The following is a 23,875-nucleotide window of genomic DNA, read 5'->3' on the forward strand; positions in this document are numbered from 1 at the left end:
CTTGTAATTCAATTCGTCCTCGCTGATTGGGATTTCTTGCTTCGTAAGAATAATACTGATAATCGCGCACTGACTCATCTTTTAGTATTGGTGCTTCCATATCAAATGCTGGATCAGATACGCGTTTGAACATTTTTATATAAAATCATCGCAGTCTAAAACGAAGTCCGCTTCCTGATATCAAACTTGTATTTATTTGTTCGGGTGTTTGGGTTATTAATTCCGCGAGTTTTTGATTGGCAGCCTGATTTATTACTTTACTGACGTCCGCGGGCATAAGTTCAGTACTGGCCAGTTTCACCGGTGGCGGTTTTTTTGATCTGCGAATTAACCGTGACAGTCTGTCCTTGATTGACGCGAATGCTTTCCCGGCGAGATCACCAACAGATCCAAGGGCTTTATCCTTGATAACATCAATAGCTTTCATCGACAATTGTTTTGCAATCGGTAATGCCTTAGGGGCTATTCTTGAAAACAAACCAGTAATTGTATCACCGAGACCATCTCCATAGGTTGCTCTGTATACTGGTAATCGTGAGTTCACTACGCGGACTTGTAGCACGCGGCCGTGTCCGGGTTGAGAATTGTGCACGATCATTTTATTTAATTATTGTTTCTCTAACTAAATTTGCTAGTCGCTGTGGTAACCATCCGCGAGTTCATCAATGAGTCCCCGGTAAACGCCGATATCCATGATGCCACGCTGAAATAGTCTCTGACAGATATCTGCGGCTTCATTTATAATTTCCGGAGAGTTGTTTCCGGCACGTCTTCCTCCGATGAGAACTTCCAACCGTGATACGTCATTGACGATATTATCAGGACAAATAATGTGACCGCCAAGACCACTACCAGTAGCGGCTGGTGCGTCGTGAAATTCTTCCTCTGGAGATTGCGGTCGAAGTTGTGGCTGAGATGATGAAGGTTGTTTTTTCTGCTGCCGAGTTTGTTTCTGCTGCCGAGAAGAAGGTTGCTGTTGTTCTATTTGTTGCAGAGGTGGAGGAAGTTGATGCCCGACGGGTTGTTTTTGTTTTAGTTGTTTCATTTGCTCGTTATAAAGTTTTTTTACTTCTTCATCAAGAATTCTATACTCTAAATCATCATCTCTAGCCTGCGGTTTGTCTGCGCGTATTCGATATATCCATTTGATAAGATTATCATCAGTTACTTTATCATGGGGGGGGTTTAAAATTTTAGATTTATTAAATATACTAGATAATATTTTTTTAACTAATTCTTCTGGTTTAGAATTTTTAATATCTTCGACAACACCTTTCTTAAATCTTGCAGCTAATTCTACGTTTTCTTTTACTGGTTTTGGTTTTTCTTCCCCGGCGGCGACGTCAGTACCCTCAGGTATTTCTTCACCGACAGGTGGAGGTTGAGCTGCAGCGATATCAGCTGGAAGTGTTCGTAAAATCTTCTTTGTCTGTTTAGTTCTTCTTGCTATTTTTTCAGCCTGCGTCGCAGTTTGTTTTGATACCGGAAGAAGATCTTCTTTGATGACAGTTGTAACTTTCTCAGTAGCTTTGGTCACGGGTTTAAATAATTCCTCCGCGGATTCTGCAAAGACTTCCCGCGCTTGCTGTCTTAGTTGTAATTTTTGTCTGACACTATCACGGACAGGAAGAAATTTCTGAATTGCTTCGAGACGTTCTCGAGCTAATCTAGTAGTAAGTGCTTCTCCGATATTTGCCATTATTTATTTGTCAATGATTTAATTCCTTTGACATAAAAATGTTTTCGTAGAGCAGCAGAGGGGGGGCTGGACCCGACCCATGGATTTTGCAATAATGACCCCGCGTCGGAAACTGTTTCAGATTTATTGAAGTAACCCAAGTTGGGCAGTGCAAACTCAACACGGGTTGTCCCTGGAAACTCTTCGAGGGATCGGGGACATTTTTTTTTGTCTCGTTTTCTGAATAGAAGGGTTTATTTCGTCGAAATAAGCCCTCTATCGAATAGTTTCCGTGGGGAGGGCTTATTGTGCAAAAAGCTTTTGGTCTGTTCGCCCCCTCTGCTGCTTCCAATAATGCGTATACTCAAAATATATTCCAATATCAATCACGTACAAAATGGACAATGTTCGAGTAGCGTGTCAATTTCGTGTATACAATGTTCTTAACTAGATGCCGGTTCAGTTAGTAACATAATCTAAAACGCCATCTTTTTGACAGAGACCATCTTCCTAATATTTACGGAGAGGCACCATAAAATTCATATCAGAAGCCTCTATTATGAACGTTAGCAGCCATAAATCTTCTTCAAACTTTTTTAAAAATTGTTAAATCAGGACGAAATTAATTAATATTACCCGGCAACTATGCTCGCCCGACAACTATGCTCGTAATGTTTATTTAATTAAGCTTTCAGAGAAACGAGTTAAACCATTTCGTTTGGATTCAAAACGTAGATCATAAACCCCAAATATGTCATAATATAAAAGATACACAATGATTATATGAAAGTCTTTCCACGATAAGAAAGATATCGATTGTGGTAAATAAAAGCTATGCACTGGTCCAGTCACGATATTTTTAAAATAAATATCCTGTTTAAAAAAAAATCCAAAATTTAAGATACGTTGTTGTTTCGCGTCGTCGATTGTGGACAAAGATAAATTATATAGCATTGTGATGTTGAAATCAAATACTGTAGTTCTGAATCTGTCAATGGAAATCAGTTTATTTCTGGCAGGTGTCAATTCTATATTCATATTGTTTACTGCTTCGAGAAACACAGCTGTCGCACATAAAATATAATTAAACATTGATATATCGAATGCAATGTAAAATGAGTGGGCACAGCTGCTCAAGGCAATGAATTTTAAATTGTATATCATTATGAACACACTGAACGTACTCTCTAATAACCCAAAAGCACTGAGTTTTTAAGTGGGTATAATTTACATCGATGCTGCATCGTGTAACTAAGACCACTTAGGTTCAAGCTTGCGCTGGAATAAATACACTCCATGTAATGCCAGTGCCGTCTTAAAGCATGGGCACACTGGGCAGTTTCCCAGGGCCTCACGCTTCTAGGGGCATCATGCTGCCCATATTGTTAATGAATATTGGCAAGTAGGGGGCCCCATTGCATTGCTTTGCCAAGAGCCTACACTGTTGTTAAGACTGCCCTGTGTAATCTATGACACTATCCTATAAAGCTTCCCAAAACTTCTATGAAAACGGTCACTTGTGTTGAATAGTTATGCATTATCCATGCATATAATTGGACCTGAATGCAATTTTAAATAGTTGATACGACAATTCGGCAAAGCGCGTGTCTGGCTAACAATTATGTTCATATCAGTGTAGCGCTTGTCCTCAAATATAATTCAGTTCATATCAGCAAAACACTTGTATTGCCAGAAAACAAAATTCCGTTTATTATAGGCCAGTTTACTACATATCCACGTGGATACACAATATGTATGTTACGTTAATAACTATCCATTAGCATGTATAGTATGGATCTTAGTCTTAGATCAATATATATATATATATATGTGTGGGGGTGGGTGGGTGGGTGGGTGTGTAACACTGGAGATACGTATTACAAGATATTGTAACAGGTAGTAATAGGTACGTTGGCAATTCCTGTTAATAGAAGTAGCACGTGTTATCGGCGTGGTTGTATGCCTTAAATACGTGTATTAAACACAGAAGTGAACTGTCACAACCTGCACATCTGTTTTCAATGAGAGAACAACTTGAAATTGAATGAAAATTCTTATGAGAGGGTTTATTTTAGTTGTGTTATGAGGGCCGAGAGGAATGTAATAGTACTTCACTATTTTCAAACATTAGTGTGGATGTTTATATAATGACATGTGAAAGTGTTATCTACTATTTAACGTTTAGTGATCTAATATCCATTACTTCGTTAGATGTTGTCCATTATTCATATATTACCCAAAACGAAACTATCCACCACGCATGCGTTGCAATTACAATTATAACTAATACTGGTCGATGTTCGGTCAATATCTTATAATGCTTTTAGGAGTAAAACTGTTGTGTTGAAGGGAATATAATAGTGTGTGCTTACTGAGTCAAAACAAAAGTGGAAATGTCCAGTCAACGTGACACTAAAAGTGGCAGAGATAATAAACTCAGGGCATATAGATATGTAGGAATGATCGTAGAATAGATATTTGCAAAACGTTTCTATCATGTTTACCTTATCCTATATGGAAGGTAACATTCTTGAGAGATTCTTCCTGCACCTCGCATACGTACAGAGGTCCATAGGACAAATCACCATCTCTACGACCGCTCAGAGTATATGCCAGGAGATCAGAGTCTATATAATCATTCAAATGAAAACACGTCATAAGTAACTTACCTCCAATAAATTAAACAAAGATGAGTGTGTGTGTGTGATTTAGATTTTTAACGTAGCTTTAATAATTTTTCAGTCATAGCGCTACGATGTCTGCAGTGTGACAATTTACAGTGATGTTTAGCTCTGGGGCATCATGCCGAAGACATGTAGTATGATGTCCCACCAATTCAAATTATCCCGACACCAGGCAGACCAGTCCTAACACTAACCTCTTAATGCTGAGTGCCAATCGAGGCAGCTGTTAGTACCATTTTTAGAAGTCTTTGGTATGACTCTACCGGGGTTCGAACATGCGACCTCCCGCATCCGAGGCGTACGCTCTACCACTAGGCCACCGGAGCTGTCAAACAAAGATATAGAGATAAACGTGTAAAAAAAACAATCGTTTCGAAGAAATCTGTCAGACGACGAAAATATAATTATAATGAAACACATAAATCACAAATACACACCGATTCAAAAAGGAAATGTAAAAAGTCACGATAATAACCAATTAAAGTCTTTTTCTATAAGTATAGCGTCAAGATGAACACTGAAGTCTTTCCTGGCCTGCTTCAGTTATATCTTTTTTATGTGGTAAGGGTTAATAACAAAACGAAATAACTAATAATAATTTAGAATAATGTCAGATATTACTGAATACGGAGGTCATGCTATACGTTGTGCTTCATTCATAAGCTCTTGCACGCAATAAAGTTTTTATTCCAATAAAAGCATATTGATCATTTAAGTGATCTCATGTTTTGAGCAGATTTATTTTGATTTCATACAATCTTATGTTGAAAACAATTTTTAAAATTTCTGTTCATCTTTATTTCCTTGCAAATACGGGTCAATTAGGATTGTACCCGTCATTTATGCAACATCAATAGTGATCTGATTTATTAGAGGAACAACTTTTAACATAGGGATACAAACTAATAATTAGACTTATTCTCTTCTGTCGTTTTATCCATATTAAAAGCAACAAACTTCCAGATGTTTTTAAAAATGTATTCTTTACAAGCAAAAGCATTGAAGCAATTGGATAGTTATATTATGTTTCTGCATTCAATATTATATGAGATAGCTCAGAAAAATAAATACATTTACTTTGATGGCTTAGATATTTTACGGCATAAAATCACCAGTAGGATATCTAGTTACACATTCAGTCGAAGTACTGTATCTTGCCAAGGACTCACCATGGACCGATCCAGTTGTAAGATGCAAATCCACCGCCTTCGGTCACGAGTACAGATTGATAACCACTTAGTCAGCATGACTCCAATTTCCATTAGTTGCATAATATGTAACGTAGATGGCGCATTGGTCTTTCATCGCCTGCCCAAGATGGGGTTACAATATACCGAAAACTGAAAGATGTTGCTATAACACAAACATTTCGTAACTTTCCGTTTATCTAAACATCCCGAATATTTCTCTCGAAGACATGTTATAGTAGAGGACTTTTTCACTAAAACTAATGTTATGGTAGATGAAGGAGGAAAGACCTTTATTTACGCAAAGAATATAGTTTTTGTTATGGCAGTGGAGTGGGCTGGATTATCAACTCCATCTGCCTCCATTTCTATATTTGTTTGAATTTCAATTTAATACCTTACACCATAACATAACTTTTATAGTCAATATTCATTAGTGGATCAATGTGAAAATCAACATCAAAAATGAAGAAAAAAATGAGCGATTGAAGATTGAGTAAATAATAATGTAATATATGACGTAATGTGGCTACATGTTATATTTAATGTTCTTTTTATCCTTTGTCGCCCACAAAACAAAACCGAAATCCCAAAACAAATTATTACCTTACTAATTCACAATTAGAGCACCATGTTCTCAAAAATTGACTAAATACTACTGCCACATGATATTATGTGCAAGTGATTGTCACGGAATTGAATACATCCATTTATTTATTAAATACATATATTCGAGTTTCGTTTCTATGCGTAAAAAGTTACTCGAGGGTTTTAAGTATATTGTACAATCTTTTGAAAGAATGAATTCGGTTTATCCTATGCCGCACGTGCGAAGTGTTTTCGACGGGAAAAATCGAATACTTCCAGCGCGCAGACGATGTATAGCTGCATCGTCTGTGTATAAATGCCTCACCGAAAGACTAAATCTTCACATTACGCTACGTCTTGTCAGTTAGCAGTCTACTTCAGGACATGCACATCTTCAACTGTAGAGGCATGTGACTTATTTATAAATGTTTGTGTATAAGTTATAATTGTACTACTACGTTTATATTTGTATATGTTATATGTAGCTGTGGCTTACGTAGTATAATGCAAATATTTTCTGTTCTTTTTCGTGACTTAACAAGAGATTTATATTAGCAATAAAACTGCATTTTTATTAAGAAACATTTAGTACTATGATTCTTGTCCGACACGGGTAGATTCATTTCTGAACCTGCTCATTGCTTTGTAATGTCGTGCCGATAATGCAATTTGTATAGCTTACCGTATATAACGTCATTACGTGTTATTATATATGCTGTGTCATTCATAGTACACGGTGTTAGATTTAATTTCAGCTGATCGGAGTCGATGTGGTAGCAGCTGTAGAGCTAACCAAAGAAGTTGAGTTTAGCAGCTGTAAAGCTGAACCATAGCAGCTGTAGAGCTGAATGAACAGTGATGCTGATCGAGTAGCAGGGGATCGGGCGTTGCTGACCAATTGGTGGGCGCTAATTGCTTGAGTGACCAAGGAATTGAATGGTGGACTGTGACTACCTCGAATACTGACTGCTTGGTTGACCAGAGTGAGTGGTAGCCAAGTGTGCTGGTGACGGAGTGTGTTACTCCATACTTGTAATCTTTTAGCCGTGGGATAATTTGGGGGTTTGTAATACCCATTGTTTTGGGGATTGTGAAGGTGGTTTGTGTGATATATGTCCCTTTGTTTTCATCATTTTTACTATTTGAATAAAATTCCACATTTTTGCACTATTTGACTGAATATATCTTACTATGAGTCAAGTACGTCATTTTTACTATATGAGTAAAACACATCATCCTTTTCGTCGTGTGAAATCACCGTGAATCATTCACCTTTGTCCTTGTACTGTGTAAAACCATTTATTTTGTATTTACATTTGTTGCATCATTAGGTTCGTCCGGATTGTGTTAATTTGTCGAAAGTTTGGATCCTAAACACTCACGTATTAACCATAATTCTTTATTCATTCAAGTCATTCATCATTAAACATTGTATTTTGTATCACTATCAAAAGTGTTCTGTTATGAATCCGACATCCAACCAGGTTATATTGTTATAGTGATCTCCCACTACACTACTGCGTAATAAGAAAAACAGACGAAATGCAACAGCAAAAAAATACCATTGATTGAAAAGTCACTTACTCAACACCATAACGTAATATGCTAATGGAATATTAAATATTCCAATTAAATTAAAAGGAGCTGATAGCTAAAAGTTATTGTTCGGGTACAACATAAGCTACATTTTATACAAGGTCAAGTAGAAAATATATGTATATCTTCATTCTCATGGAGAAACAACTAACAATTGCAAATTTAATACATCATTATCTGCAAAATACAACTCTTTCAGCATCGTTGATAGATGGTGTTTACGCCATTGCAGCCATGTTAATGTAGGAAATGACACTATAAGTTAGACATGTCCAAACACAATATCAATGAGTGAGACGTTTCGCTTTCGTTTGTATGCAATAAGAAGGAAATAATCAAGAATGCCTTACTACTACTAAACGCTGGTTAATTATTGTTTTCGTTCTAAGCCTATTAATAATATTCCCTTATTAGTCATTTATAATTACTTGGACAATTCAAATCCTACAAACGGACAAATATTATAATCTGTATGAGTACTTTGAAGGCTGGAGAGTACACAAATTATGATAGACATGACATGTACAAGAGGTATAGTCTTGTTATGCAGTAGTCATTTGTGCTGGTAGCTTTAGTGGAAAGACTTCAGACAAATCAACCTTGAAAACTGTCTTACTTTTGATGTTTAAATAATGTTGGTGATTGATTGTAACGGGTATTTTAATGTACAAATGGTCAATTGAACTAAACGTTATGAAATAAAGCCAATTTCGAGATACAAAGAGATCGTACTATTGGTAATCAATATATAATTTATTAAGTGTGTGAAAGCAAATGGGGTGACTTTCACATGGTGTATATTATGTTAGAATTGCTGCATTCTTGATTCCGCCTATGCTTTCAATTCAGTTACATGTAGTGATAGGCACATAACGTTTAACATTGGTCACATTAGATCTTTACTGCATTCCATAATTTTCAGACATAGCCTAATACAGGCGTTTCTCAATAACAAACTGTATCATTTATATCTCAACATGTGTCTTTCTGTGACATTTAGCTCAGGTAGAATGCAGGCTGCTGCATAGGCTCCATCTGGAATAAATAAGTATAGCTGACTCATGCATTGCACGTAATGTAATTAGAATTGTTTTTGCAATTCCTATTTCATTAGCAAATACTTACATTTCCCATCTGAAAAACAATGTATTAACCATATTCATACGCAAACAGTTATTAACTAAATGGTCAAATCCACTTTGTAGCATATTGTTTTATCACCTACAGTCAAATTTTCTCTCTTATGTTAAGGGTCAGATTAAATGAGACATTATATTCACTGGATTCATAACAATCTATATAGTTATGTTCACAAATATTTAATCTTCTCTGACCACCCTTACACCTGATATTTCAATAGCAATACAGCAACCCGTCTGGCAATTTTATTTATATCACACTTTTATGTACTATACGAGTTTGATTAGTCAAGTTTCAGAGTTATCGATGAAGTGATGTTTTATCATCGTTTTTATAATTTAGCCTCATAATCGTGTCCTTATATAGATAAATTTCGGCATAATCGAAAAAAAAATTCAAATCAGCATAATCAACAACAAAAATTTAAAATCGGTTGGATATCTGGTGTTGAAATAATTAATAAGGATTGTTCTTGAACCTAGTCGTAGTAGAAGTAGTAGTAGTAGTAGTAGTAGTAATACTAGTAGTAGTTTGATATATAATTCTTCGGCATATTATCAAATTGATCTGTGTTATAGAATATATATTTCCTACACCTGACGATATACGATATCATACAATTCGTTTAGGTATTGCAATGTCTTGTTAGTACCATTACAATCTAACGTATCTTTTAGACGGTCGCAAAGTATGCTAATGCTACTAACCGATATAATTAACAGTCTTATTCACACATTTGTGGATTGCTTGACTGTTGATACTAGAACATTTAAGTTGCTTACTTACTTATATGTCATAATCAATGGCACGTTGTTGCCAGTTTGCTATAATTAATCACCTGGAAACAAGTGGGCAACATATATCATTTTCAGGTTAAGTTTCTCAGAAATTCAAAACGTCATGTTTTCATTAAACTTCCACACAGAGATATACCGAAATTACTAAGGTGCTGATGTCAGGATACAATACAAACGCAGATGATACAATATGAATAGTGTGGTGTGCGAGCAGGATCAGAGCATAGTCAGTTTAATATTATTATTTACCCACAATGTAACAATGTTAAATGCTAACGGTGTCAGTTGTGGAGCCATTAGTGGAAGAGCAGTATGCTTTTTTATTCAATTTTGCTGAAGAAACAAAGTTTAATTCATGTTTTTTACGTTTTCTAATTTCATGGTGTTTTTTTTGTAATCATATTAAATACATATGTTTTTTTATGTTATAGGTGTTGTCTAATGTTGTAAAGCGCTTAGAGCTTCTAAAGATTAGGCGCTATACAAAGTCGTCATTATTATTATTATTATTATTAAAAACACACACACACACACACACACACACACACACATATATATATATATATATATATATATATATATATATATATATATATATATATATATATATATATATATATATATATATTTATATGCCATGAAATAAATGTATGTTTCTTTCATTTTGTTCTTTGTAACAGCTATTTTAAGCCAATTTCGATTTATTTTCTTTTTGTCTAAAAATCGAGGCTTTTACCTTCTTTATCAAACTGAAGTAGCCTTCAATGCAGACCTTAACACAAAAATTAGAATTCATTATTTGATCTACAAATGATGGTTATTAACAAATTGCCAGATCGTTTGAAGTGTTGCATTTATTAGATTCTTACGTTTGTTCAATACTCCTAGAGAACTACATGTATTGGAGTATAAAAAATGTGGGAATCTTACCTGGAGATAAACCGAGTAAAACGTATTGTACATGGTTGACTACGAGTTTACTTTCTCTTACTAATAGCATGAGGGATATGATTCAAGCATAACACATATATTAACTCTGATACTAAAACCGTAGATATGATCTGAGAAACTGGTCAAGCCTTTCATTTGAAATCTTACTGTATACAACGTTTTCTTTAATCCAGTCGTAAATTCGTCTGGTTTCTTATTTCTGGGAAAGTACACATCAAAATGCGTGTCTGTGCTACACAAGAAAACAGCTTGAAGAAAACTTTTAATAGATTGCAAAGAACTCGATTGTAAGTTAAGAATATTTTACCAATATTTAACAGAGAGTCAATGCAATCACTAAGGAATCGGAAAACTGCCTGTCATCAATTGTAGATATCATCTAGATAAAATGTTTAACGAGCGTGTTGTTAGTATTGAAGATTTCCTAATTGCACTATGCCTACATTAACTTAGCTTTCAATTGTTAATTACAGCTTTTACTTTTACTTTTTCTTCCACTTTGTTACTTACCGCTGACATTTCAACAGGTCGCATGTTTTTTTTCTTTTTGTAACTGTCATGTTTTCCATATCTAGAGGTTTGAGCACAACAAATATTTCTTGTTTCCATATTCCAAATATTTTTATTTGTGTTTATTTCATATATAGAATGGCTAACACATTACTTTATTATTAAAGGGTAGGTGCGTGCGTGTGTGTGTGTGTGTGTGTGTGTGTGTGTGTGTGTAAAAATCACACATACTTACTCAAGACTCCTATTCATGAAAGAATTTTGACTGAGTCTTGCGAGCAGATGCACACATTGCATTTCCTTACCAGCCTTGATATAAAACAATCTCTCCCAGGTTCCAGTGAGAGGAAGAGGGCCTTAACTAAACGCCGGCTCTTTTGAACAGTTTTATCAACGATATTCAAACACTGCATCTATCAAAAGGCCTAAAACGCTGTCAGCAATATAATCGCTTCAATTTGGATTGAAACACACATATATATAGTAGTATCTTTTGCACCACATTTGATCACAAAATAAAGCCATTCAAGAACGGTGCAGTAATTGGCTGTATGCAGCGTTAAAACACCAATAGCAAATGATCAATCATGAAAAAACAATTGATTAATTGATTTCTACATCAAAGTAGCTATCTTAAATCCTGTTACAGCCTGACAGGATAACAAGCAATCTAAACAGTGCCTGAATATTTTAAGGTTAATAAATAATGAAACAAATCGCATCTCCAACAAACGTTATGCCTCATCCTTTAGAAACACTTGATAAGGATCACACGAGTTCTATATTAGTTTCTTTGTACATGATATTATACTAAATCGTTCCGTTTTCTCTTAGATATAGGTTGCCATTGCATTTTGCAGTATAAAGGTAGAAGAGCAGATGGCTCATTGGATAGCAGATTCATTATCAGCATGAGAAAAAGTAGACCTAAAAACTGTAAAACTTTGATAACGTTTTTTAATACTTTTAGCATTCCCATATATGGCCAGTCTGAACAAGAATAAAATTTTTGTGTCTGAAGGTTTCCTGTAAGTATGCATTAATTAGGCATCCAAACGTTGAAGCCTTCGGCCCATCGCCCTGAAAGTTAAAGTGCTTTGAAGAACATGATTTGGTAATATTACTTTGATGCAAAAAAAAATGGTCGCCACAGTGTCATCTTCTGAAATATTCGGAAATAAAGCTGTACAGAAGAAAACAAACTAGTTCTAAGTACTACCATCAACTAATTCAGGCTGTGCATAAAGTGTCATGGCAACTTAGTAAGGTTTGTCTGTAGATGTAAGTACAGAATTGCATGTCTGCATGTCGAGTCAAAAGAACAGTAAAACAAATATGGCCACTTCTTCACTGTCTCACTGGATCGACTTATTTTTCAAATCAGATTCATCAGATTCTTTGTCAGGATTTACCCAAGAGGATATTTTAAACGATATAAAGAATATAGACACACTCAATACTGAACAGAAATATTCACAAAGATTGTGTACCAAAAAAATCAAACATGGCCGACTCCCCTTCTTCAGTTCCAAGCTTTCTTAAAATTCAACACCATATGCCGAGTATAACAATCATAGCTGACTCAAATAAAATTCCAACAATCATGAAATACTTGGATACGAATCTACAGGGACTCTCACATAATAGACTGATTTATAAATCCATGGATACAGATTCTACCACAGTAACTCTATACATAACAACTGGTAAAATTCATGTACAAGGGCCAGACTATACAGAATGAAAAAATTATCAACTCTTGTCAACAAAAGGTAGATAACATCAGTTTGAAATTAATTACCTCCCAGCCAAGGGCTTCAACACCCATCCCTGAAGCCACTTCAGTTTATGACAGGTGGAACAAATTTCTTTGAATTCCATGGAACCCATAGCCAGATTTGCACCTCCATGTAGCGCTCAGTAATGATAGGTAATATCCAGGCCCAAGTAGAAAGGTTACAACAGTAACTCGATGTACTAAACTCTAAGAGTCTACACACTGTTCAAATGGATAAACCAGGTACTAAAATAGTGTGCCAGGAAACGCAGACAATGCAATGCACAAACGTATCAAAAAGCCACAACATAAGACCCTGCCAGGGCACTGAGACCTTACCAAAACCAGCCATTAGAAAAATAAACATCATGCACACAAACAGAGGCAACCTCACCCTTTAAACAAGATGATTCTCTTATACAGGTATTAGATGGTTAGAGCCAAATATCAGCTAAATAACATGCTGTAAACACTGACCATCATGTGTCTCACTCAACATGAATTCCAGGTACACAAAGAACAGCTCTAATGACAACCTCCAATTACCCACAGCATGAAGCTAAGTTAAATACAAATATTAAATACAGCAGTCACGAAACGTTCGGTCAGTTTAATCATGGAAATTACGAAGTTATTGTCCAAGTAATGCATCTGAATCCCCCCGGTATATTTAAAGAAAGATCTCTTCTCATACGATCAAAAATAATCAAAGGAGTAAGAACAAGAGGATAATATAAATTTGACGTAAAAATTCACATAGGTGCAACTATTAATTGAACAAAATAGTGGAAATGGATAGGTCACCATATCATACTGGAAAACAGATTCGTTGCTATGTTTGTAACGTTGCTATGTTTGTAACGAACTAGGACATAAAAAAGTAGTGCACATACAAGTAGGTAGAAGGCAATGATGTATAGGACTATGCAACACATATGTAGCAACAAAATGCATTAGAATAGGTGTATACTTGTCAATGTAATAATTATAATTCAGGCACTATCTGATTTGTGTACAAAGTGCAAATTGTTAACATGTAAACAACTATGTGATACTGTTTAAGTTACTTCACCTTCTGAGGCTCCTCAAGTGTCAGATATGTCAATATCTTCTTATGTAAAGTCTCATATTTAAAATGCTTATGTATCCAACTCTGTTTCATGTGATTATGGTACAACAGATGAATCCTGTATGTAAGTAATCAAGATGATGAAAAGAAATATATCAAGTCTAAAAACAATACATTGCATTCTACCATGTCGGAAAATCAATCCTCTGATCAATTTTAACATGTGTTTAACCTCTTAAAAGATTTATGCAAGTAATCAATATAAATAGTGAACTCATCCTCCTGAAACTGAATAAAATTAAATTAAATTTACAGCATATTATATCAGTCAATATTCAAGGTCTATGTGAAACCATTCTTTCTGATGATAGTGATGATTTAGCTCTCCAAATACAAGGTTCAGCTTTGAAATAAAAAATAGGGAATCCATGAGGATGGGAGTGTTCTTCTCTATGTAGGCAGTTCCATTAGTTATAACAGTCGTGTTGATCTAGAGACTGCTGGGGTGGAGAGTATCTGGATCGACGTAACACATGTCCAACCTAAGCCAATACCCTTCTGTTCAATTTACAGGCCACCTTGTTCCACACCTGATTTGATTGATATATTTGAGATGCAAATTCAAAGAGCTTCACTAAAGGATGATTTAGAAACTATCATATTGTGATTTTAACATTGAATACATGAAAACTCCACCATTAACATATATAAGTAGCTTTGAAACTTACATATTTGCACAATTAGTTAATACCGTAACTATAGCAACAGATAAAAGTGATACTATTATTGACCATGTTTATACTAATCAACCTAACAACGTAAGTGAAATTAATCTGCCAATGTACACACTGAGTGAACACTATCCAGTCTGTATAATATTACATGTTCCAAAATCATCTAAAAATGGTCAACACATTGAAATCCACTGCAGGGACATTAAACAGTTTGCTGATGAAATGTTCTTAAATTATTTAGTTTGCAAACCCTTCAAATTAGTCTGTAATAACGCTGATGAAAAATGGTATCGGATGTTCAATGCAGCCTTAGACAAGCATGCCCTGTTTAATACAAAAAGTGTTAAACACCAAATTACACCCAAGTGGATTACCCATGAGATCAGTGAGGCTAGGCACCTAAGAAATAATTTTTACAAGAACAAAGACATAAAAAACTATAGAAAATGGAGGAATAAAGCTAAGCACCTGACAGATAAGGCGAGAAACTACTTTAAACAGGTTATTGATGAAAGTAAGAGTACCAGCACATTGTGGAAGCATCAAAAAGAGTTGAACCCACCCAATAACAGTTGTTTTCTACCTAGACTTAAGCAAATGATGATATAGCAACATCTTTAAGATACATTGTGGAAATGTTCAACAATTTCTTCATACGCATCTCTAGCAAAGGCATTCAGAACCAGACTAGCATGACAACTGAACTTGATGATCTTCTATCATTTATAAGAGCTAAAATTTATGATGATAATTATTTTTCAAAATATAATGTTATTGAAGCTGATGTTTGTATATGCTAATAAACTGAGCTAAATCTGAGCTTGACTGGATTTATAAACTTCAAAATCGAGCGTAGTATTTGATGTAGCTATTGATAATCCCCCAAAAGCATTATTTACAGAACTCAAATGGTTCACAATATATGAAAGAATAGATTTTCACAAGGCAGTTCTTTTATATAAATGTCTACATGGAACTGCACCAGAGTATCTTCAGGACTTACTCAGATCTTTCTCAACACAATACCAGTTGAGATCACTATCATATGGAAATATTCTAGCACCAAAACCAAAAACAGAGCAATTTATAAAGGGCTTCCAATACTCTTGTACATTTATGCGGAACAAATTTGTAAAATCAGCTCAAAATATTACAGTATTTAAGACGAGATATCGTGAACATGTATGTGTTTATTATAGATAATGGAATTAAGCATTTCAATACTAAACATGTTAAAATAAACAGTAATTATGTCAAGTTTCATATAATGTGCACAGGTATACTCTCCTTAAGAGGGCCTCAAGGGTGAATAGTCCTTGCTTAATAAGTCACCCTCTATAAATAAAGCATTATTATTATTAGTAGTAGTAGTAATAGTAGTATTTGTATTAGTATTATAGAGGGAAGGATTCCGATGTGTGTGGTGTTCATTTACTGTTGCTTGATGTCAAGAAATCAGTGGAAATGTAAACGATGGAATACAATGGGAGTGGAGTGACTGGTTTAATCAGTCTTCCAAATAACGTTTGAATCTACGACAACACGAAAGAGATGAACAATAACAATTATAATATGAGTATTTAACACTTGTTTCATGTTGCTTCCACATTAACACAATTAAATATATTATCTTACTGAGATCGTAGATGCCAATAATGTAATGAAGCCTCTCAAGCGGGAATATTTTTAAAAAATCTGTAATTACTGGAAAATGATTTTATAGATCCTAATAAACGCAATTGCTATTCATAGTGTATTCTTGTGCTAAAACCGGACAATATATTATGTATGTGTACTGGCTAAACAAAAGTCAACACTTTCACCAAAAGTGATTCGTTGCTAATCCCAAGAATACATTATTTCATCTGCAAAATCGGAAATGCAAAATGTTTTACCCAAATTTACAGTTTAGAAGGATTCTTGCAAATGTCAATCGTGGAAAGAGCACACTAAATTTTGGCATCTGCAACTCCGGATAGGCTTTATCAGTGTACAGTCCTTTGTAATCAATAATTCTCCGGCATCGTCCCAGCGTATGCTTAGCATCGCTTCTAGGTAATTATGACGCATATGAGGATGACGTCATTATTAGCAATCACTCTGAAGAAGATCACTTTGAAACCTTTCGAAAATGCTTTGATTGACTCTTTCATGTAAAACTGTTAATTTAGGTAAAAATGAGTTTTTCGATGCCGTTTTAGGACACATCGCCGGACAGGTTCTGTTCAACCTAACCTATGGTCAAGACTATATTTGTATTCCCAGTGATGGGATTCTTCGGTATGGTTCGATATTAAGGGAATTTAACTAATTTATTTCGACTGTCATAATTGTCTTTGACAAATTTGTTGAGTGAGAAATCCAAATTTCGTTTTTCTTACAAATTACAAAATAATTTGAGATATTAAAGGCTTTACTAAAAAGTGCCCCAGTTCTTTCAGCACCAAATCATCAGCAAATTATTTTAAATGTTTTTTATGCAAATGATGTAGGATTGCGTAGAATATTGATTCGAGAAGATATGATGTGAATCATCCAGTGTGCTTCTTTTCTAAAACTAAACAAATACCATTACTAAACATCCCAAACTGATAACAAACGCTTGGCATTGCGATACAGAATGTCTTTGAATGCTTTCTCAATAAAATCTCAAAGTAGTGTTTCAGTCAAAAATGTCAATGGGCACTTTGTAAGCCCAACGCATAATTTAACTAATTCCTCTCAAATTATATATGAACACAATTGTAAATGATACCAGAGATTGATCTTAAAACATTAATAAAAACACTTGTTATCAAATGATTATATATCTATACATATCTTAATTGACCTGAGATGGTATAGTATTTTCTAGAAAACGAACAGAAACTTCACTAGCCCTAATCAAGTTTAGGCATAGAACTTAATTTTAATAAATATTTTGTTTACCACTTACAAACATGACAAAAGTCAGGTAGGCCAAACTACACATTCGTCATTCACGAACATGACAAATGTCAGCACCACAATATAAATTAAATATAAATAAGACCTTAACTTCATTACCAAAATGGAAACCAAACAATTACAGATTACTGAGGTGAAGTTTAATACTGCAAGAATACAACCTTTGCGTCAGAGGAAAGATATTGCTATTGCAGATGCCCTCTCGGGTGTACTAAACGTTTTTATTAATTTGTTTTGGGTATGTTTGTGTAATTATTATGAGTGTAATTCAGACAACATGATCCTGAATAGTTTTAATTATTATATTATAATATGCATATTTGACAAATAAGTAGCTGAAAGATTTATTGTATAATTTTTTTTATTAGGGGATGTATTATGTATATGTCATTTATATTATGTGCTTAGTGTTTTGTCTATGAATACAAGTTGTCATCAGATTGTCTACTTAGTTAACTTTTATAAGTTGCGAACATAATGTTTACATGGCATTTAGGTTAACTGCCAGTCTTGCTGATACGTACGCTAGGTTTTCCCGTTAGATTGCTACACATTCGTTCACGATATAGGACAAGTGAAATATGTATACATTGGGATTTCATAAACAAAATATTTATGCCTGTTTTACACGTCTGTGAAATCCGATTATAATCAGTTTACAGTTGTTTTGTTGACGTCAGATATAATTAGAAAGAAGTCATTTATTTAAAATATTTAGTGGAATTCCCGCATTACTTTGGATATTTGTGAACTGATTCAAAAACATTATGTGTTATATTAGAACACTTAGTCAATATTGCAGAGAACACAATTTTTTGTTGATTTTATTTAATTGTTGGTAACTGAAGCTATTTTGACTAATACTTCCCACGTAGGTGCTTATATAGATACGTCCTTTTCTTTCCTATTGAATATATTAATTATGTTATCTGTAAGGGTGTGTTTGTCATGAAGCGGAAGACTTAGGATTTCATAGCGCATTCGTCCTGTTTAATATGTATTATATATTAATATGTACAACTTTGTGTCCCTGTTTAACGGAATGTATCTGCGTGTGTAATTTGAAATTTTAACGTAGCGTTAACACTATTTAGTCATAATTATACGATGTCTGCTGTGTGGCAGTTCATGGTGATGTCTAGCACCGGGGTAACATGCCGTAGACATGTATCATGACGTACCTCCCGACACATTATTCTGACATACAGACCTAACACTAACCTTTTAATGCTAAGCGCCTAGCGAGGCAGCTGTTAGTATCATTCTTAGTCTTTGGTACGACTCGGCCGTGGTTCGAACCCGCGACCTCCCGCATGCGAGGCGGACATTCTATCCAATATGCTACCGGAGTGGTCGACTAACCGAATAATAAGGCAATTGATATAAGATGACGTCTCATGCGTTTTCATTGCATAGCATGTATAGCATGTAAAGGGTTTATTTGATCATATTAGTAAAATGTATCTAAATAATTATTTAGTTTTAACCTTTTCGTTTTTTATGTACAAGTCTAGTCTCCTTAAAAATTCCTTAAAACAGATATAGATATAATGAGTGTTTTGCCCTGATTACACTACCAATTTAAAATATAACACTCAACATTAGTCATTTTTTGTAGTTTTTATTGAGTTGCTGTAGTGACATCATCTAACTAAATCTCCAGTAACCTGTATATTTTTACATGTTTTGTCCTCAAGCTTTAGCCTTTTCGAACGATATGCCTATACATACAACTCTCCTGCAACCTATATATTTAATGTAGATTGATCTTGCATCATTATTGTAAGGCTATTTCATACTGTATCCAACGGTTAGGTGATATTTAATGTCTAGGAAATATTAGGCGAAGAACCTATTTTGATGTAAAATGTATAAGAAAATTATCATCTACACGTAAGAAAAATATAATAATCTTCTTGACTAACTATTTTTCACTTATCTACAGTAAACCTATAAAGTCAGTGAACCCATTTTATATCTTATAAAATTTCTAAGCATAGTGAAATCATAAGTCCATAAAAGCAATACATAATTAATAAATCAATTCAAAGTCTCAAGATTTTCAATTATTTGTAACAACCTATCAGCCCCATGATACGGCATCATCCTACTGATCAACATAGATTCATAAGGTAAATGATAAGCATTCTTTAAAATACTATTCATTGAGAGACACTGTCGTCAACTCTGCTTTATAATAATACAGCGTTGCCTAAACATTTCCTCCGATATAGAGACATAACAATAAGTTGTACAGATTATCCAATGCTGGCGTGATATAACAGTACGTTAACTATGATGAAATTTGATATTAATTTTTGTGTAGCTATTTTTTTTTGTTGAACATACAATTCCTTTCCTTTTGAGCAATCGTGCATAATTGGTAACAACTGTTACTTTCTAGGCTTCATTTAAGATACGAGACATCTGGTGTATGAAGAAATATATAACAGCGAGGTAAACTGGTGACTGCATTTATCTGTAGTTCGCATACGGACGAGCACGGCAATTTAATTGTTTCTTCTACAGTGTTCGTCTGGCTCATGAATCAGGTACATTTTACAAACATGCATTCACATCTATTACTTACTGTATTCTCTTCGAACAGTAATGTGTTTACAAAATCACTCTAATCTGGAACTCAATTGAATATTTAAAGCTCAAGCAACGGTAAGGCATTGGATATTTAAGATATTGATCTGAAATTTTTGCAAATATGATCAGAAAATTCTAATCTAAGGTAGGTGTAAATGTAACTCTTAAAGTACACTGAAGTCAAATATTAAGTCTCGATATCGGTTTTACCAGGATAATATAGCATTAAAAACAGCACAGTTTTAGACTTTTCGGTTTTAAATTGATTAAAAAACACATTGTAATAAATTATTTTATGTAATTAAGTGAAAAGTATCGCATGGCTCTACTTTTATGCCAATCTAGCTTTTCTGAAATTTTCTCTTTTTTTGTGGGGGGGGGAGATTGAAACAAGATATCCGATTCATTTCTCAGAATCAGATACACTCTTGAACGAGCCATAATTTCTTAATATTTCTCATGCACTTCGAACTTATTTTGAATTCAAAAACATTTGGAGTTTGTATATATATATATATATATATATATATATATATATATATATATATATATATATATATATATATATATATATTCATGCTGCAGTCATTTGTTCGAATGTATTAACTGGTTGTTTCAAATCGAATGTATTAACTGGTTGTTTCAAATCGAATGTATTAACTGGTTGTTTCAATATTTTATTTTAGATATGATCTACCCGATTTTCTTTATCATGGCATCCCTGGCGGGAACAAGTCATGGCAGGTAATGTATTAAATGTTTTCCATGCTTGAACTCTTACGATGTTTTTTTTAATCAAAATGTTCCCAAGACAATGAATAAATACATAACAGCATTTTACTGCAGAAGAAAACAATATGAATGATCTTTTAGAAAAGAAATGTTAAACTAAAGTTCGCCTTTGATACTCAGTCCAATAGAAATCGACTGATATCCCTTGTGCTGCAAATTTCTAGCAAACACGGAGAAAAAAAAATATTTGTGTAGAATCTCACAGTGAATTCTCTCGATTATTATTTCCTGTATGCGTGAGTGACATTTCTGAATCTTTATCGCAATCAAATTCTAAATTGAAAGTTTATTACTGATACACCAATGACATTTAACCTAAATTGTTTTGTTCATTGTGGAACTAATGACGTCTTCTCTGTATTTATTTTTGTCGCGATTATCAAATATAATACAAATGTTCTTCATGTAGCAAATAAATTATTTAAGCACGTACATGATCACGGTACCGGAATCCATACGACCTGGAATGAACTTAACCGTGGATGTCCGTTTACTTATGGATCATACGACGACAACGGTCAAAGCCCAGGTGGTGAATTGGAGAAATGAAGTGATAGTACAAAGTAATTTGACGTTTTCCAAAGGTAAATAAAATATAGATTTTCGTACAGTAGATATTCCAGATTCGTTACTGCTAATTCAGTGTTCATGATTACCGTTGTGATGTTACCTAATTGTAAACTGGCGACTACCAAAATTATGCTTAAATAATTATAAATACACCTTCAATTTAGGAGTATGAACATAAATGTAAGTGTACCTACATTAGCAGACATAGAAAACAAAATACTAACTTATTCGAAGAATAATCAATCAAGAGATATGTCTTTGTTATATTCAACTATATATATATATATATATATATATATATATATATATATATATATATATATATATATATATATATATATATATTGAATTCCTTCAGTTTTGTAATTTTTTGGTATCATAAAATAACATTTTTAAACAGTAAAGATATTGACGATATTGACTAATGTACTTATTTTAAATTAAATATAAATTGTTCTTTTAAACTGTAATGCTAATTTTCTTTAATCAAAATCTATTCACTCCTGGTTATTGAATGATCTGCGCCTTAACTGTCACCAGGACATTCCCAGACGAAAACTATATATCGCTATGGTCTATTGCAACGTTGGCCGTGTACTAAACTTTCCAAATAAGAGCGCTTCTGTTGGAATCGTCACAATAAGGGGTAGTACGAATTTGTTTCTAAATAATGCGTAATTTTCATTGTGGCATCACATCACGCGAACTTCAATCCTTATTGTACTGGATCCCACCTTTAGGTTCATTTCGTCCAAAGATTTATACATACTTTAATATTGATTTTGCCGTAAGGACCTCTAATTTCCACTTTAAGGAATTTAGAATCAAATTGTAATAAATTACACCCATTACTGAAATAGTCGGTGTTGAATGCTTACATGACCAGTGTAATTTTTTTAACTAATTAGATTCATTCAGCTCACTGCATTAAGAACTTGAAATATTAACATCATAATTGACAAGGTACAAACAAATATCCAAGTATTTTATTAAAATTGAACCACCACTCATCATGGTCTCTGGACAGAAACCCCTTAAAGTCAGCCAGGGATCATGGTATAAAATTAATAAAATGTCGTAATAGTCTCACAACTATGTATACATTTATAAACTTTAGGTTAACGATAATCTCAACATGTAATTGCAATGGTAAGGTTTGCTAAATCGATATTTTATATTATTCCAGGGACATAACCTAGAACATGATTTGTACAGATTGATAAACAGCAATCACTGAATTACAAACATGATTAAGGTTGCATCCAGCAACATTATTGTTAAATACAAACTGTGAAAAAAGTGTATATTTAATACATCGTATCATAACTCTTTCATTTCAGACGTGTTTCACCGCCTTGTTTCAATGGAGGTATATACCTTTATATTGTAAGGGGCGTTTCAAACATTTATTTGTCTAGGGTGTATAATTGTATAATTAAATGGGTCTTGTTTAGTAAGACAGTATTCACGTATACCACACACTGATTATATCGAGATATGTCACAAACTAATGATATCGACATATGTCTCAAAGTATAGATATTGACATATGTCTCAAAGTAATGATATTGACATATGTCTCAAAGTAATAATAACGACATATGTCTCAAATTAATGATATTGACATATGACTAAAATTAATGGTGTTGGCATATGTCTCAAAGTAATGATATATATGTCTCAAATTAATGATATTGATATATGTCTCTAATTAATTATGTTGACATAAACAGCAGCAAAATATTATTCTTAAACATGCCTGAAAGAAATAACCAGAATAAATACATTTTAAAATTTATATTTGCTTTCAAAATACGATTATTAATTTATACTATCTGGAATGTGTATTAATGTTGAAAATCACCCTTTGACATTACGAAATCGCTGTCATGGAGCCGTACTATATCAGAAGACGTGCAAACAAGAGGGCTTTTTCCAAATCTTGCTTATTACTATCACTTAATTAAAGTATGATGGACAAGATAAGCGATAACGGTGTTGGGGATCCTTCGGATGACCACTTTACAAATGTTTTTTGTTGTGGGCATAACGCCAATTCTCTGCACATGATAGGCTATTCGTGGCGGCGAGGATAACTGCTTCAGGAAGTACCCGGGGAAAACGCCGGAATGATCAACCTATCACGGTAAATTATTCGCAAGCTTTCTCACATACATAGGCCAAACTCAAGACTCGAGCCCACGAGGACAAAGTTTAGATAGCAGTGATCGGTAAGGGCGAGCGCTTTTAACTATCTGGCC

General features: G+C 34.0%; 1 protein-coding gene across 1 annotated transcript in view; it reads left to right on the forward strand.

Annotated features, from left to right (window-relative positions):
- Window positions 1-20,131: 20,131 nt before the first annotated feature.
- LOC149796717 (CD109 antigen-like) overlaps window positions 20,132-23,875 on the forward strand; it is a 60,051-nt gene continuing 56,307 nt past the window's right edge. The window contains exons 1-4 of the mRNA XM_089960264.1: window positions 20,132-20,209; window positions 20,939-20,996; window positions 21,471-21,628; window positions 22,955-22,983. Of these exons, the coding sequence (XP_089816390.1) occupies window positions 20,941-20,996; window positions 21,471-21,628; window positions 22,955-22,983 (243 nt within the window). The 5' untranslated portion in view covers window positions 20,132-20,209; window positions 20,939-20,940. The remainder of the gene's footprint in view (window positions 20,210-20,938; window positions 20,997-21,470; window positions 21,629-22,954; window positions 22,984-23,875) is intronic.

This window comes from Sinohyriopsis cumingii, chromosome 6 (genome assembly GCF_028554795.1).
Source record: "Sinohyriopsis cumingii isolate HCF-2022 chromosome 6, ASM2855479v2, whole genome shotgun sequence".
Lineage (NCBI taxonomy): Eukaryota > Metazoa > Mollusca > Bivalvia > Unionida > Unionidae > Sinohyriopsis > Sinohyriopsis cumingii.